Source organism: Trachurus trachurus (assembly GCF_905171665.1).
Source record: "Trachurus trachurus genome assembly, chromosome: 20".
Classification (NCBI taxonomy): domain Eukaryota; kingdom Metazoa; phylum Chordata; class Actinopteri; order Carangiformes; family Carangidae; genus Trachurus; species Trachurus trachurus.
Window position 1 is genome coordinate 12,357,004 of NC_139911.1, and position 18,060 is coordinate 12,375,063.

General features: G+C 42.8%; 1 protein-coding gene across 2 annotated transcripts; it reads right to left on the minus strand.

Moving 5' to 3' along the window:
• Positions 1–9,287: 9,287 nt before the first annotated feature.
• On the minus strand, positions 9,288–16,847 carry ythdf3 (YTH N6-methyladenosine RNA binding protein F3). 2 transcript variants are annotated; one of them, XM_083995688.1, is made up of 5 exons: positions 16,548–16,847; positions 15,754–15,778; positions 15,323–15,402; positions 13,319–15,064; positions 9,288–10,369 (listed from the first exon to the last, which is right to left on the minus strand). In XM_083995688.1, exons 3-5 carry the CDS (start codon positions 15,386–15,388, stop codon positions 10,346–10,348), a joined length of 1,836 nt encoding a protein of 611 aa, XP_083851814.1. In that variant the 5' UTR covers positions 15,389–15,402; positions 15,754–15,778; positions 16,548–16,847; the 3' UTR covers positions 9,288–10,345. The 2 variants fall into 2 exon arrangements, with proteins under 2 accessions (XP_083851814.1, XP_083851813.1); XM_083995687.1 differs by lacking the exon at positions 16,548–16,847 and adding an exon at positions 16,302–16,533.
• Between the last annotated feature and the right edge of the window lie 1,213 nt (positions 16,848–18,060).

Genomic DNA, 18,060 nt, shown 5'->3' on the forward strand with positions numbered 1-18,060 from the left:
TGTATAATATGCCTTGTGAGTGAAATCAAGCATGTTTGCCTTTGTTGTGAGTGATTCATCCTGTGGTGACTTGATGTAGTTCCAGTTATTCTCTCTGTATTGTTTCCTGGTTGTTTTGTGTCCTGTGAATCTCTCACTGGTGCATCTGATTGATAGAACCAGGACAGAGAACAACTCCTATCACGCAGCAGTGACTGCTATCAGACCCAGTTCTGTCACAACATATGACTTTGTCTTAAAAAATATATATAACAGTATGTATTATAATATTTAACATGGAATCTAACTTGTCCTTAAGGTGTTTGGAGAGTTTATGTCAGTCTTAGTGAGGAAGGATGTTGAATTGTCAGTCAGATAATCTCAACGGACCAAATCTTAACTTGATGACCAACATGTAAAACAATTCAAGACGCTCAACTCACAAAGCTGTAGCTCTGAACTCAAAGTATCTTCGATAAAAATAAAAAAATAAAAACTTTTGTACAACTTTTCCTTGCATATAATTTCATGCCAAACCAATTTTGGATGGTATCAAGTCTTCTGCCATGCTAACAGCTCTGCAACAGTATGATGTTTACCAGATCCATTATCATCGTAGCCTAGCGCTACAGTTTACAGATTTCTAATTAGTACCAAACACCAGCTACAGATTAGCGTGCATAAGCCAAAGTATTGCTGGCACCAGTGGTATCAAAGTCGTTGGGATGCAACTCTACAACTGAACAAGATTTTTGACTGTCCATCTGATATGTGTAGAGGTATTACAGTCTGGACCACGGGTGTAATTTATGGGGTGGTTAGGGGGGTTATAACCCCCATAAAATCAAATCCAGCCAATATAACCGGTCATAATTGGTTAAGACCATATTCTGCTCAGAAACAGAATTAAAAGAGCTACATGGCCAACAATTTTAGATAGTTGGTTCATCATGTGAATTGTTGTCGTAAGTTAGTTGGTTGCTAGTTTGCTAGTGGCTATAGGTAAAGCTCTGGGATGACGCCACAGAAATGCACTGGTAGGATTTACCTGATCTGAGAACTGATCAACTTTTCTCTCTAAATCAAATTTGGTGTTGACGTTGTATAAATGACAAGGTGTGGTGTTATGTTCATATCTGCCTAAATCACAAATTGTGTCATTAGCTCATTTGCCTGGTAAGAATAGCTACACAGTGCCAAGTGGGGTTATGATTCATTAATAATAAGCATTAGTCCTGCCAGAATAAACATGTTTATCACCAGAACTGATTATTAATCAAATAAAATGCACTAAGAATAATGGGGGTAAATGACTGAAATAGCTTTTACTACTATAACTAATATGGGAAACACTGGCATTCATAGAGCCACAACACCTGTGCAGCTAAAACTGGTCAAATTGCTAGTCGGCTTTAAGATAAGGAGTTCTTTAGAGGAAATGGATTGGGAGTTATGTGGGAATCCCCCTCAATTAGCAACGTGGAGGGACACTTCCTGTACAGTAGAAACTAAGAAGATTTCCGTGAGCCTCTGTCAATGCTAATAACCGCAGTGGTCTGGCAGACAGCTCCCCCAGGGCTGTTTGACCATGCAAGCAATGGGGAGGGGGGAGCGGGGGGTGAGGTTTCGGGGAAGGTTGGGGGTCTGTAGGGTTTTGAGCTGATGCCTCTCAGACTGTCTTAACTCATTTGGCTCTTCGGGGAAGCGGCCATACCATCTCTCTCACGGTGAAACCGAGGTTCGTCACGGCCCCGCTGTGTTCGGATATGACTGGAGATGGTGAGAGCGGAGGAAGTGAGGAATGGGGAAGATGCAGAAGCGGACAGCGTGGCCAAAAAAGACAAAAATACAGACAGACACGCCAGCAGATATATTCAGAGGCTTGCCTGGAGGGGAGGGGGAGGTGGGCGGTGGAGGAGAGGGGAGGGGGATGCTCAGGCCTTCTGGGCATGCCCCACTGCTGACATCAGCAGAGGCTGTCGCAACCCCCACAGAGAATCTTGAACCACTAAGGGTGGGCGAAAGAGGAAGAAGAGAAGGGAGGGGCATGAAGAAAATGAGGAGGGGGGGTAAGGATCGGGGTACAACACTTGTAATCGGATCATTGGCTACAGTGGGTTGAGTCGATGTGATCAATAGAAACTGCACATGCAGCAGAGAGCCTTTAATGGCCCTTAATCTCCATCAGTCCTGAACTGGAGGGTTGGAAGAGGAAGTCACAGCATTACATTACCCACTCAACAATGCCGTGTGCACTTATATATTCTCCCTCGCACACATATACACACATACATACACACATAAACATATAGTACGTGACCCCCAGGACTCCAGGCCTCTGCAGCCAGCATGTCATATTTCATTCTTTGGCACCTTTTCATTTCATTTCAAATGCATTACATCTCAGACCTTTCCATTCTGCGCTTACCCCCTGTGATGCAAAACCTTGGCTTCGACACGCCATCCCAAAACACAATTCACATTCCAACCTCTGAATTCAATAAGCAGCCCCGGCCATAGCGAGGGTGTCTCCAGTCATCATCACCACAGTGTAAAAGAGGTTGTAGTCCAGTTATGAAGTATAGATGTGGTACCAAAGCTCTGGATGCAGTGCTTTCTCATTCCCTCAGTTCATATATTTTACTCATCTGCTTCACAGATTAAAGATTCATATTTATGAGGCCGGGTGCTGGGTGTAGCCGAGTGTCCTAAAAGGGTTGCGCAGCATAATAAACATACAGATAGAAATTAGTGAGTAAAAATACAGAAACCGTCCTCTCGGTCTCCTTGTACCTCACTCTGATGTTCTTTCATTACTTTCTCTCTTTCTTGCTCACTCCTTTTTGTACATTTTTTCCCTCTCACTGCTTTTACTTATACATAAATTAAAGAATGGATTGACAATAACCTCAGACCTCAGGGCAGGACTGTGGATAACCTACTGTAAAATGAATAACGATGGCCCAGATATGCTCAGATGATCTTAGATAAGGGACCTTTGAAATTTGCTCAAAGTGTGGCTCCTTCTGTTCACTGTCTCTCGTGCCTTCATGGGTGTGTTTTTTTTTCTCCATTAGCCATATGCACTCACACTCCAGCGGATAAGGCACGCTTCTTTTGTGTTTCCTGCATATACATTTTAGATCTCAGTATCGTAACGTCAGCTGGATACACTCCACTTAACGCTCAGACCCATTCATATGCCACTTATATTAGTGATACAAAGGGGAAATGTTTTTCCTGCCCAAGGAGTTACATTTACCTCGATTTGATAGCGCTTCTTGTTGCCAGGAGACATTTGAACAGATTAATTACCCTGGCCCTTGAATTATTTCCCATTGGTTTGACCAGTGCCGGTATGCACTGCTTAAACATTTCATTTGTCCAACAATTACAGGGTTGTCAAAGGTGCTGACTAATACATTGCATTATTCCACTGATAGAATAGCCGTATACATCAAATAGATTAATATACAGCATATACATGTACATTTATACTTGTATATCCTTGTGGCTACTTTTCTCAGCAGGTCTGGGCTCCTGCCCTTGCACTCTGAATTCCCAGAGTAGCCTTAATATTGATGTAGCTATAAACCCTCTGCGGCCTACTTTACTGGTCAGACCATTACATTCCCGCTACTTTGTGCAAGCTAAGTGTACCTCAACTTAAGCAGCAGGTCGGGTCTGAGGTTGGTTGCCACACTCCCAGTTGAGAAGCTGAGCCCCTGGCCTAAGCCTGCTGCCGCCATCTTCCAATCGTGCTTCAGTGTACCACTGGTTGAAAATCTTGGCAGGACATCATAGGGAGTCTTAATGGCGAAGCTTGTTGTGAATGTTTCCATTTCTCATAGGAGGCTTTCCTCGTCTCCACTCCCTCCTATCTCATCCGTTGCCCTTTCTTTGCCTGAGCGATGACCTTTGTGCATCATGCTGCCTCCTGCCGACAAATCTCCTGCAGCACAAGTGCTTACAGAAGACCGGTGGCCTCAATACTTTAGAAACTGTCTAGAAACACTAGCACCCTTCATAGCAAGAACACCAGTGGTCTCTTTCACATGGCTTCACTCTCATACGTCCTCTGCAGAAATAGGAGAAACTGCTGGAGGGAACCGTCTCAGTAGCACTCCATCGATCCGGCCTTTTCCAGAAGCATGGCCTGACACAAGCCGATTTAAGTAAAAGGCGTACGACAGTCCGCTCGGAGTTTGCCAAACAGCATTCAGAGGACTCAGGGAGCATGAGGAACAAGATTATCTGGTCTGATGAGACAAACATTGAGCTCTTTGGGCAGAACTCCAAACACTACGTCTCGTAAACACCAGGAACCGCTCATCACCTTGCTAATACCATCCTCAGAGTGAAGCGTGGTGCTGAAAGCCTCAAGTTATGGAGGAGCTTAACAGGGGCGGGAAAGGCCAGTCAGAAGTGAGAGACTGGCTGCATCCAAATAGAGAGAGGTCCTTGTTGGAAACCGCTGCTCTCAACAATAAGTTAATTCAAAGCTGTAATTGTAACATTTTAGTTAATGAGAGATTCCAGTTTTAGATTTTTGAGAAATATGCAAGAATTTCTAAAAAATGTTTTCACTTTGCCATTGTTGGTTATTGACTGTAGTACCAAGTGTGTATTGAGTGGTAAATCTACAGCACAAATGAATGGGTCTGAATCATAGACTGTATATAAAAGGTCTGAATGCTTCTTGAACACACTGTGTATATAGAGGGGGGAGAAAAACCTGAATAAATGAGTTGAGTTTGACGAGTATGAAAATTATAGGCTATGAATCATGTTTTATGGTGTTTTGAGTCACTGGATCTCATCTTATGAAAACATTTTGGAGATGAAGCTCTTCACCAAATCATCTAAACATCAATTGAGAAAATATATTTCTGAACAATGGTGAGTTTGGTGATATGTAGAATCAATGCCATGGTAAACTGGGACTATTCAAGTGCCTTGTATACAGCATCTATCTAAAATCCCCATTCAAGTATCAGACTTCTAGACTCAAGTGTATTATGTGATGTCAATAATTATAAATGTCAAAGACAGTATTTTTCCACTGTGCTGTGTTATGTCTTTGTATGTGTGGTTTACAATAAAAATATATTAAAGATATCATTTGATTATTGATGGCCATTAGCCAAAGCAAACTCAACTAGTGTGAGCTGTAGCAGGTTAGTGAGGTGGCTGTCATACACAGGCAATGTGTTCAAACATGAACCCTTTAAACGTGCACTTTTTAAAGGGGGCGCCACCCTGTGGGCTACGGTGACAATAACAGCTGTAAGAAGCTGCATAACTGCTCTTCCATAACCTTTATTTTTTGCTTTAAATATGGATACAATTATAGAATAAATCTAATAATCATAATATGAAATAAAACTACACAGGTCTGCTGAAATAAAAACACAATTTATCTTATAATGATGTGTCCTGTTCACGCACTAACAGAATTACAGTAAGATTGAGAGAATATTAGATTGCAAATCACTGACTCCTTCACCGTACACAGAACAATGGTCTGTTCAGCTCAGATCTACATCATATCATGTTCAGCGAAAGTGCTCAGCCTCCACTTTCAGTTCACAGATAATGATATAACCATGGCAACAGAGACACTTTGGAGAAACGGGCAGAACTTAGACGTAACTGTCAGTTACCAGACGTGCTGAGTAACACCTTGAAACTCAGCTGACGGCTCTGTTACATTTATTTTTGTGGATGCGCTTGCTAATGAGGAGCGCAGACATATACATTCAGAGCGATTTCAGGTTCCTCTGATCAGCCACACGTCAGTTAACATAGCCATCAATAGGACTAATGTTCTGTGAGGACTCGGTGAGTGACACACCATGGCCCAGAGTGTGAAAACCTTCAAAACATGGAGGAAGTGCCAACCCTGAGTCTTGCCCTAACCTTGCCTTGAGCCATGTGTTGATGAGTCTTCAGTGTGACTGAAACTTCAAAGGCATTTCAGCTCACTAAGCAGAAGATGCTCATTCTCTCTCATCTTCACTCAACTGAATCCCTCTCCAGAAGACATTTTGATGGTTTGGGGAAAAAAGAAAAAAAAAAGAAGAAGACGAAAAGTTTGCTTGGCACTTTCTTGGAACGGCTTTGACCACTGTGGATAGTGATAGATTAAATGCTAGCAACACTAAAAGTCAGTAGCAAGTTCGTGTGACCCCTTGATGGTAAAAACAACATGACAAGCCTTTGGTATTTAATGACAGCACGAGTGGGCCCACATCGCATTTTCTCCTGTTTAAGTCTAATGATTTAAAAAGCGAGAGCAGCTTGTGCTTTTCATGAAACAGTAAAAATAAAACTTGAGGATAAATGTTATCATACTGTGCTTTTCATCTGTTCAATGAACAAGGTGAAATCAACAGCACATCTCTAATTAAATCAGTGTTTTGCATGTTTGAGAATTTGTACATCTCAGCACCGTGGCACACACAACTAGTAATTGTGAGGGCATTGTGAGGCGAATAAATAGCGAGTTCCCTGCTTAGTTTGTCTGTTGTGCTCACAGACAAATGGAGGCAGGAAGAGTGTGGTCTTTTCAAAGGCTGCCTGCGAAAAACCTGATGGATGCACAAATTAACACACAGAGGAGAGAAGTTGCAATCCGAAGCCTCCAATGTTATAATTACAGCTCTTTCCTCCCTCCTTGACAAACATAAAGGGGGATTTTTGTCACTCCCCGCTCACATCCTCTTTCTCCCTCTCTACTCCACCTCTCACTGCACAGCTTGGTGAGCTGGCATTAATTGCTCCAAAAGCGGTGGAAGCACAACAAGTGCTTCTCATCCTGGTATAATTGTGTCTGTAGGAGTTGGAGGGCTTGAGAAGAAAGGGGGCTTTGTAGTGCGTCTTGGGAGCTGAGGATGTGTGAGAGAACGTGATGTGGTGGCGCACTCTGGTGGACAAACAGTAGAAGAGGAGTTATTTATCTAAGGGTGAAATAAATGTACAGAAATTATGAAAAATTATAACTAAGAAAATTAATACTTAAAAATAGTGCCCTCTGAAGTGCATCAAGTCTATTCCTGCATTTATTCTGTCTAATTATACCGCACTAAGTGCTGTGATGTAATTCATTTATTTTTCTGCAAATTAAGAGCACATAATAAAATACATAGCATGCACACAACACTGAATGAGGCCTGAGGGAATCACTAGAAATTGTCCTTTTATGTCCTCTGCTAATGGAATTTCTTTCCTGAACACATAAACCCACAGTTTCATTTATTCAATCACACAATTATGTGTTTTGTCATTATTTGGTCTTTTATAGATCAAACGTTTCTCAGCATCTGTCTCATAATGTGAAGAAATCATCGCGCTCTAAGCAGCTGAATGGTGAAATGAAACCGCCTCATTAGTTTTTAGCATAGCACAGTGGAAATTCAGTTTCAGTTGCCTTTCCACACTGACCACAGCCCAATTCTGTGGAAAAACTAAGAAAAAAAGTACCTGTCATCATTGGAAACTAACAGCTCATTCTTAAAATAATTTCTCTGTCATCTTTGTCTCCACATATTCTTTTATCACAGGATATTTGAAGATACATTCTGTATCTATCTATTCCTCAAAATATGGGTAATTGATGTAAAGATATAGACTCTAAAAGTAGAAAAGCAACATGTAGATCAACCTGTGGCCCTGGTAACTGCTGTCATTTATTATGACACTTAAATCAGTTTTACTGTCAAAAGCTCAGTCAGTCTTATAGCTGCTATGTCTTCTGTTTCCAAACATCACCGATGCTGCAACTAAACACTGTAGATTAGGTTGTTCTCTAGTATTACTGTCTATTAAAAGACCTGCCAGTCACTGCAGAAGTAATGACAGTTAAATTTTAGATCATGGCTTGGGTCTTAAAAGCTGCTATTTCACACATCAGTGCTTCACACAACAGCCTAATAGTTATGGCTGTATGTACCTAATGCAGTATGTTGTCTGTGTTACTGTGAAAGTGATTAATATCACTTTGACCTTAATGTTTCTGAAATCATTTTCGCATCATGGCATCAAGGTGTCTCCTTCTGTGCAATAACCACGACTGGATGCATCGTTCTCTCCTCTAAAATCATGTTTGTGTTGTTGAAGCTGAGAAAGCTTATGCCTACCACTGTCAGTCTAGTGTTCATTACACTTTAACTTACTTCAAGGTTTTGTCATGAACAGGAAAGATACCTATAGCATGCAGTGGTGGAAGAAGTACTCAGATCCCTTGCTTATGTGAAAATACAAACACAACGATGCAAAAATACCATTAAAAGTTCAAAATCCTGTCAAATAAATAAAGTGGAGTAAACTGAACTTCAGTAAATAGACTTGGTCATTTCCACCTCTGCCCATGTATTTGTGTCCTTGCTGTTAGAATGGGTAATAATTTGCATTCCAGCACTGGTTGTTGTCCCCTGCACGTCTATTGTGATGTTAGGTCACCCACTTTAGACTGGCACAGCTGCCTCCCACAAAGCACATGTGTTGATGTGGTGTCATCTTCTGCTATTTATTATACACCTTTGACATTTTAACTTTATGGTCAAACCCACCCTCCTCCTCCTGGCACCAGCACATATTCACACCCACCTTCAGTAAAGCGCTGAAATGCAAAGCTGCCATTACTGTCCAACATACAACCAGAGATGGACAGAGTACTCGACCCCAGTACTTGAGTAAGAGTACAAATACTACTTGTCAAAATTTACTCCGTTACAAGTAAAAGAATTTACTTTAAGTAAAAGTAAGAGTAAGAGTAAATTCCTTATTTTTCACATCAATGAATTACTATAATTTTTTCTAAATGAATTAAAGGACATTTTAACTCTTGTTTCTGAGAATTAACTCTTTTAAAACCACCTGCACTGATGTGTTTGCTTTTAGGGGTTAGGGTTTCCTTCTTTGATAAACACAGCTTGTGTCCAATAGTATTTTAGAAAAAAAAGAAAAAAAGAGCAGACCTGAAAGTCTTCCTTTTCAGCCTCCCTAGAAATTAACTCGAGTAAAAGTAAAAATATTTGTCTTGGAAATGTCTAATATTTGTCTTGGAAAATCTAATACTCAAGTAAAGTACAAATCCTCTGGATATGTACTTATGTACAGTACTCAAGTAAATTTACTCCGTTACTGTCCACCACTGCATACAACTAGTATATTTAGAGGCACATTAGCAAATTGAAAAGAGAGGATCTGGTGGTGGGAGTTCAACCACTGATAGTGTGTGTAAAGGTAAAATCTAAGAGTAAAAACACAAAACAACATTTGCGCTAAACATGGGTACTTTTTATTTAGCTAGTGAGTTACCTAGAGGAGAAAACTGTCACATCCTTGCAGTTGATGTCTTTGCCGTTTTGGGGGAATCCCAGTCAAGCCGAGCAGGATGGGTGGTGATGTTTGGGGGTTTGGGGGGGGGGGGGGGGGGCGGGGTTCTCCCAAAAGTGCTTAAGAGTTGTTGAGGACAGACAGTCTGATTGAGCCTGAGGTACGGTAGAGTACATCAACATCAGCGCAAAGACGGTCACCCACCGGGCCCAAGGGAAAGGCCTCCACTAGTTCTACCAGAGCAGCAGGTTTCTCCTCAGACAAATGCACTTCAGAATGACAGAATCACAAGAGAGAGAGAGAGAAAAAAACAAAAAAAATAATAAAATAAAACAGAGATGTGCACTGGCTGGCGCTTGCCGACCTGCTGCATATTCGTAATCTTTTGGTTCACAGAAACAGATGCAGAAAGGAAGGGAACAGGTAGGGGGGGAGGGGATACATCCAATGATTGGCATGATTGTGGCTGTTTCCCAATTATTTCATCCCACCTGTCAATCATCGGCAGCCCCTGTCCGAGCGGGACCAGACGGCTGAATACAGATTCAAGTACGAGATTATTTTATACATATCATCTTTAATTCTCTTCAGCAGCTAATGGAGCTCACCAATATCCCAAACATTTGAGGCATTTAAAAAGAAAAAAAAATTACAAATAAGCCTGGTGAAATCTCCTGACTACTCTGGTTAGTCAGTTAGTTGCTCACAAACAAAATCAAAGAAGAACACAGTTAGAGAGTTAAGGGTATTGGTAGAGGCTGTTTAGAAGGACTGAAAGTGCTTTTAAAGACAGAGTTTTCAAAGTGGGTTGTTTTTCTCGTGACACAGGAACACGGGGTTTGATGCACCAAGTCAACAGATACAGATGAGTCCATCTATTGTCATGTTCAAGTGTTCAGATACATTGTCGTCTCCAGCGGAAAAGATTGTGAGAGAGCCTTTCCTCCTTTCCTCCTGGTTAGGCAAATTTTTATTTAAGGTCCTACATCATTAGTGTTGCAGTTCTAGCAGAGAGCTTGCTTGAAGGTTACTGTTTATTTCTATTGCGCTCCTGGCAAGAGAAAAACAAAAAAAACAAAAACAGAAAGAGGTGATCAGAACGAGAGCAACAAGAGACACAATCGGCTAAAAAGGAGCAACAACAGAGCTGCTCCCCTGATTACACCTCCCTGACAGATGATCAAACACCATTTATAAGCGCAATCAATGCTGATTTTCACTCCTTTGACACCATGTATCGAATAAATGTCTTTTTATCGCTCCGGAAATGTCATTTAACACTTAGGATCTAGTGGAAGCTTCTATTTTGAGTACATTCATATGTGCTCTTTGAATTGTACAGAGAAAATATTCAATTACAACTCAAGACTTTGGTAACAAATTGACAGCATCAGTGAGAGATCCTTTTCTGTTTGTGTAAAAAAAAAAAAAAAAATTGACTTTAAAGGTTCAGTTGGTTTTAGCAATTTCTTTAATCTGCGCCATTTGTGCGGGGAACCAAGTGGGTGTCTCCAAAGGCACCAAAGAGAATTAATAAACCAAACGTGCTGTTGAAAGTAAAGTCAGAATAAATGTTTTTATGTCAATTCTGGCTACATGAGAACAGTTACTGTACTCTCTCCATTCTCAGAGGTTTCCATGTGTGGTTTCAGAGCCATGAAGTATAGCTATAGATGTGTACTGACTTACATAAAGATATCACAAACTATCTCGCGAGGACAAAATGATGATTAGTTAGTCACAGAAAAAAGCATTTAACCTTTCATCAACCCTCCACCTCACCAGATGAAAACCACTGAGAACTACATGTCATATTTTCAGGTTGGTCCGTAGTTGTCACTCTCGTTCTTGTGATTTACACAACACTAATCACTAGATTATCACAAGATACTCGGAGCTTTCCTCAGTTTAGCGTTAAAATAAACGAGAGAGAGTTCTTTTTGAAAAATGGAGTGAAAATTTGTTTAGTATACGCTTCAGGTAAATATGAAGCAGAATCTGCAGCTATGTTTACTCTTGAGGCATGAGACTGCAACCACGACTCAGCTTGTACTAATAAGTCTCACTTGGCTATGTATAAACACAATACACACACAAAATCATGAGTAATCACAATACACCTTAAAATATCAAACATTCCAGGGTGTGTTGTGGATTACAAAAAAACTAAAATGTGGTTAGCCCAGTCCTAACCCTAACCCATTACAGACATAATGGAAGAATCATAAAAGTCAAAAATAACCCGGGGAACTTCATGGACTGATGATACAGACCAAACTTTCAGGCCATTTTAAGCCTTTTTTTAAGGTGGAACTGTGTCCTTTCTGAGGAGTGGGTGTCCATGTCAGTGGTCTGGGAAACATCCTGTGAGACCCAGGGCCTCCGTGTAACTCAATCCCCAGAGGGGCTGTGGCTCTGGGGACGGAAACCTTCCCAGAACTCCCTTACACATCAGCAAGGTTGCCGGTTATATCTATTTAAAGTATCTAATTAAAAATCAAGCCTCATAATGGAATTTAATAAAGAATTTAATAAAGAAAGAAACTCCATAAAATGGAGCCATGTGAATTTTCTTTTTATTAAAATCCTAACTTGATATTAGGTCTGATTCTCAGGTAATAAAACTTCCTTGCGCAGAAAAAAAAAAACCTACCCCGTTAACTACGTCTTGATTAGTATGATACAGCTGTAAACCATCACAGGAAGTTATTTTTAAAAAATGCTTTGGGAAGGTGTTACAGCGCAGGTAGCTGTGCTGGTTTGACACCTCTCAAAGTTCGGGAAGGACGGGCCAAACAATGGAGAACAATTAACCTTGTCAGGCGAAGGAGGGTGAGGCCTCAGCTGGGCCGATCCTGTCATGTAGGAGGTCAGGGCTACAAAAGCAGCGCAGCGCAACGCCCGCACGACGCAGGATGAAACAGGCTTTCTACTGACAGGTTGTTTTCAGAAGCCTGAAAACATTGACTTGAAATATTTATGAGAAAGTAACCCAGCGCATATTAACAAGGTCAGCAGCGAGGAGTCAATACAGCATCAATGGGGCACCGGCAGTGGGGGGAGTGGGAGAAAAGGAGGGGGCCGGTCATGGGTAGGGGTGGGGGGTTTCTGAACGTAATTAGATTAGCATACTGGTGAATCTAAGAATGGATGCAGCAGAATGCTAGCAATGATAACATGTTATCCTCTGCCTGGCTGCTGCTTTCGCACAGCAGTAGCAACCCACAGAGTTTTTACTACTTAGACTAACATTTGTGGTACACCACTGTTATTACCACTGCAACATATTTTCGCCCCCCCCCCCACCTCCCACCCCTCTGAGGGTGCGGGCTCACACAGCGTGTGTGCTTTTCCAAGCTGTGTGCACAGACAAAAAATGTAATTAATCATGCATTTCCATCATGCATTTAGCTGGGAAATATTCTCAAAATGAACCCCCTTTTACAACATCTAAAGGCAAACTGTGCCAACTCTGAGGCACGGTTGCAGCCAGTTTGCGGGCCGAGGGCTTATGTTGTTAAAGACTAATAAAGCATGAGGAGCCTGTGGAGAGCAGAGAGGCTTGGTGTTCAAAGGGAGATCAGTGCCTACATCTGCCTTTGTCTGAGCGAAAGAATGCCAGGAATGTGGGCTATTTCAGGAAACCTCTATGCATCTAACTCCACTCGGGCAGATCATTGCGATCTCGACAGCACAAGATGGCTGATGAGGATGAGGCATCAGGGATTCCTGAACCTGCCTATGAGTAATGGTGGCATGTCAATCTCCTGACAGTCCCCGGGGGAACTTCCATTTACTGTTCATTCAGCAACAGGATGTTACAATCTCTGTCTAAAAAGCAGGTGGAACAAGATCAGCTGACTCTAGCCTTTAGCAGTGACTCAGTGAAAGTTAGAAGCCCTCTCTTTGAATTAAAGGGTAACTAAATGGAAAATGTCTCACGCATACAAACAACTCGTTTACAGAGGACGTGGGCTCTTTAAATGTGTGCTTGTCTCACCTTCCTCAGAGCCTCCTCTTCTTCCTGACGTTTCTCATAATGTGCAAAGTCATCAAAGATTGAGGTGGTATGCTTGTAAGTGGCGATAATTTTAAGCACTTGTTTGGCCTTCTCCAGAGGCACTTCCTGAGTGTCCCTGGAGTTGGTCACCGGCTTGTTGTCATTGTTCTCCAGCCGGATGTGTCGCAGCTGGTTGTTGGGCACGTCTTTGATGAAGACCCACTTCACCTCAAACTTGCCCTTCCACTTGTCCTGAGACCAGACGCCTGCATAGGCATTGTAGTCCACCGGCGAGCGCATCTCGGCCACGCCGCAGAAGTGCCCGCTGCCGTTGACGCTGAACAACAGGTAGAGCGGGCCCTTGTTGCCCAGCGAGCGGTAGGCACCGTCCAGGCGCTTGTTGCCGTGTTCTGTGCTGCACCAGATAGAGTACTTGATGGAGCGGTGGATGTCGTCTTCCGAGTAGCTCTTGATAATGAAAACACGTCCGTTTTTCAAGTTCCAGTCAAAGTCTTTGGGGTTGTAGTTGTTGAGGGCGCGGAGTTTCTCCAGCACGGGGTGCACTTCTCCGGAGCAAGGGGAGGCACTGAGTGGGACTCCCCCGCCCAGACCGAAGCCCTCGCCGCGGTTCCTGGGAGCCACCCAGCGGTTGGGAGGCGGGCCGGGCTGCTGGGCCTGTTGCTGATGGAGAGGCTGCGGGGGGCCGGGCTGAGAGGGAAGGTGCAGGTGTGGAGGGGGCATAGACTGGTGGTGGTGGGGGTGGGGGTGGGGGTGCTGAGGGGACTGGAGAGACTGGAGCTGGAAGGGCTGATGTTGATGTTGGTGTTGGTGTTGATGTTGGTGTTGATGTTGGTGTTGGTGTTGGGGCTGGTGCTGATGCTGATGCTGGTGCTGATGCTGATGCTGATGCTGAGGGGGCAATGGGTTCTGCAGTAGGGGCTGGGGTTGAGCTAGGAGAGGTTGCTGCACCATAGGCTGGGGGGGCATCATAGTCTGAGCTAAGGGGGGCTTATTCAGAGAGCCCTTATCGTCCCAAGTACCAATGTTAATATTGTGCTTTATGGGAGGAGGGGGAATGGTGGCGATTCCCCCCATCCCCATGTTGGCTTTGGGTTTGACCTTGGGCTGTGGCTTGGCGGGCTTCTTGGCAATGGCCGCCCAGGAGGCAGGTTTAGGCGCTGACGAGCTGACAGACGGGGGCAGGTTATTGGCCGCCATGCTGCTCATTCCCGCTGTGCCTCCTAACGGTGAACCCACGGTTTTTGTGACAGCTGCCACCATGTCTGTACCCAGTTTTAACCCCGCCATGCCCTGCTCGATGCTGTTCAGTACCGGCACCTTACTGAGCTGGGTGTCGCTCCCGAAGCCCGCTTGTCCGTCCGTGATGGCGCGGCCCAGTGAGCTGGGGGCGTACCCATAGCTGTTGCTGTAGACTGAGCTCTGAGTGGACTGTCCCTGAGAGACACTGGTACCCCAAGTGGAAAAGTCCGCATTACCAGGGAAGAAGTTAAAGCCATGCTGGCCAAGGAAGGGAGGGGTGTTTCCCAGGGGGCCTGGCTGGCTAAACACGCCGTCAGGGATGTAGTGCGGCTCGCCATTGCTCATCTGTCCATAGGTAGTTAGGTAGGGCATAGGAGGGTCACCTGCTGTGGACCAAGCAGCCTCTCCCAGAGAGTAAGGGAAACCAATGGATGGAGCATAGTAGCTGGGCATGTAGGGGTCAGACATTGGTGGATAGCTGTTATTCTGTATAAAGCAGAGAGACAACGAGTTAATACCACTTATACAGGATCATAGACGGTAGATTTAAGGAATAATCATCAACACAGGAACATGAGAGATCTTAAGAAACAAAAAAATAAATCAAGGCAAAGTGGAAATCACAATACCAATATGGCTGATCTCATATATAGCAGTAATGTGTTTCTAATATGAGCAGAGTACAGACCATAACCACAAATTGTCACTCTGAACAGACTATTAACCATTAAGATATAGTGTTACCTGATTTGTCTGGCCGCTTAAGTAAGGCTCAAAATCATCATCATTCACACCATCCTTTTGATGCATTGATCCGTTTTGCACTAAGGGTGGGAAAGAGAAGGTATTAAATGATCATACAGCTTTAAATGTGTGCGACTGCCAAATAGTAAATGTCAGCTGATGAGATTTATTTCAGAAGGTATGTAGGAGTCACATCTACAACTTGAGGCCTCGGTCTGGTGTAGCAGCATTTAGAAATAACAAAATATATATAAAAAATGCAGAATTAAGGAGTGTCAACAATGCTAACACGGTGCACATTAGCTGCAGTTCAAATCAAACTAGGCTACTATACCCACGTTAGCTAGTTGTAAATGAAAACAGCCAAGATGCAGACTTCTGCAGCATTTTTTAATCATTAAAAAAAAAAAAAAAAAAAAAAAACACCTTACCTTTATTTCCTTGTCCTTTGGGTCTCTGTAAATAATGGGCAGCACAGAAAAAAGAGAGAGAGATGAGACTGTTGTCAGATGATCACGACAGGAAACAAGCAGCAACCACACACACACACACACACACACACACACACAGCCGGCTGTATCCTATATGGATTAATGTAACAGTCGACTATAGTAACCTCAGGCTGCAGCCATCAGCCCGGATGTTAACATTTACAGGTTGCTTGGCTTTATAACGACCGGATGTCAAACGCTGTGACATCCAGTAAACGGTGCCGCATTGGGCAACAACCGGCTACCGCTGGAGTTGCTTGGAAAATACAGTTTGGCCTACATTACAACAAGCTAACAGCTATCACATATCAAAGACTTTTTCTTTTTTTTCTCCCCTCGATCATAGCCTGTTGTTTGATCCTCGCGTGTCCCCCGAACCGGATCAAACTGTTGTCGCCGGCAAAGTTTTATTTTTATTTCCCCTCCCCACGGGATCATATTTATAGCCTCCCGGTGGGTTTGAGCTGCTGTCAATATATAACACGAACCTGATCGACTGTGGTCGCAGACATCCTCCAGGAACCGAGACCGATGATGGCTGTTTGTGAGACTGTCCACGGCGGCTTCCCCCCGGCTGCCTCTCTCTCCCTCTCTCTCTGTCTTTCTCTCTGTCTTTCTATGTGTGTGTGTGCAAGTTCGGTGCTTTTCCTGGCTCGTCTCTCGGGTTGTCCAGTCACTCTGTTAACGTTACAAGGCAGCAGCGGGTTTTTTTTTTTTTTTTTTTTTTAGCCTACCCCCCTTCCTCTCCCGTGGTCAGACCTGACGACGATCCGTCCGCGGCGGCTTCCTGCTGCTGCTGCTGCTGGCGCTGCTGCTTTTACAAACGGCGACTTTGTTTTCGTGGAGGAGAAGAAGGCGTCGATTGATGTGTTTCGATCCTCCCTGCCACAGACGGTGTTTTTTCTTTTCTTTTCTTTAAATCAGCCTGTATCTGAAACTGACTAGTGTCTTGCTGGAGTATCCCTCACCATATTCCACAATGGCGGCTGGGCTCTTTACTCCCGCTTCCGTTCCGTGCTGCTGCTCCGTGACCTTCCGCCTGTGACGCTCTGAGTCATGTTACAAACTGACACTTCACATGACAGTCACAAATCAAACAAGTCCCCCCTCCTCCCACTACTTTTCTCGATATTTTCTATTCGATGTGATTTTAACCCTTTATTTGTTTATTTTTATAGACCTGCTGCTGCTGCTGCTGCTGCCCAGGCTGATATCACAATAACAGCCACCTCTTCACTGGTGGAGCCACCTGGGAGAGTTGCTTTGCTATACATACCAGCCACATGGATTTGCATGTAGTCTGAATAAAAATAAAATAATACTAATTTATAATAATACTAATAATTCCATTTAGTCAAATAGAATAGAATAGAATAAACTTTATTGTACCCTAGGGGAAATTTGTAGTAGCTGCCTTGCAGAAATTCCATAAAATACATAATATGACAGCTAGAGAGGTTCACATACAAACACAATCATGACACATCCAATAGAAGATTAAAAAAGGAAGACAAACAGAACACCAAGTTATCGCACACTTTCCAGGCCTACTTATTCATTAGTGGCACTATAGTTGAGTATTTTCCCATTTCTGGTACATATGTTCCACTACAGTATTTTTCAGAGATATATTTTGTTATATAAAAAAAGAGGTACCGATGACATAATATAGGCTATATCTTGCTTTTATGTAGCATTAATATTACTAGCCACGGTATTTAGCAATGATATTAATTTTAAAACACACTTACAATTGAAATTCTATGTTGAATTAAAATATAGCTAATTCATACAGATGCCATTTTATTCCTCTGCTCTGCAACAACCACTGGAAACTGTGGATTATGTTGAGAGATTAGTTAATTTAGTGAAGGCTTTTTTCACTTCATATTGACAAATTTACCTCTAGGCTACTTATGCTTATAATAACTCTTGGCACCAACTAGCTTTGGCTTCTACCATAGATCAAAGAATAACATGTAGCTGTATGCAATGATTTAGTACAATTTATTAGTATTAGGATCTGAGCATGATGTTAAAATATGACTGTAGAGAAGAGGCAACCCACACAAAACAATTAAATTTAAGTTTTTAGGTCTTATATTTTACTTCTTCATTCTATTTTTACTCAGCTGAATTTGTGTGAAGGCTGTGGTAGCCAATGACTATGCAAATTAGTTTTTTGCATATAAAACCTGTCATTCATAAAATGTGGTGGATTGTGGAAGCCACATTATAAAAAGCACA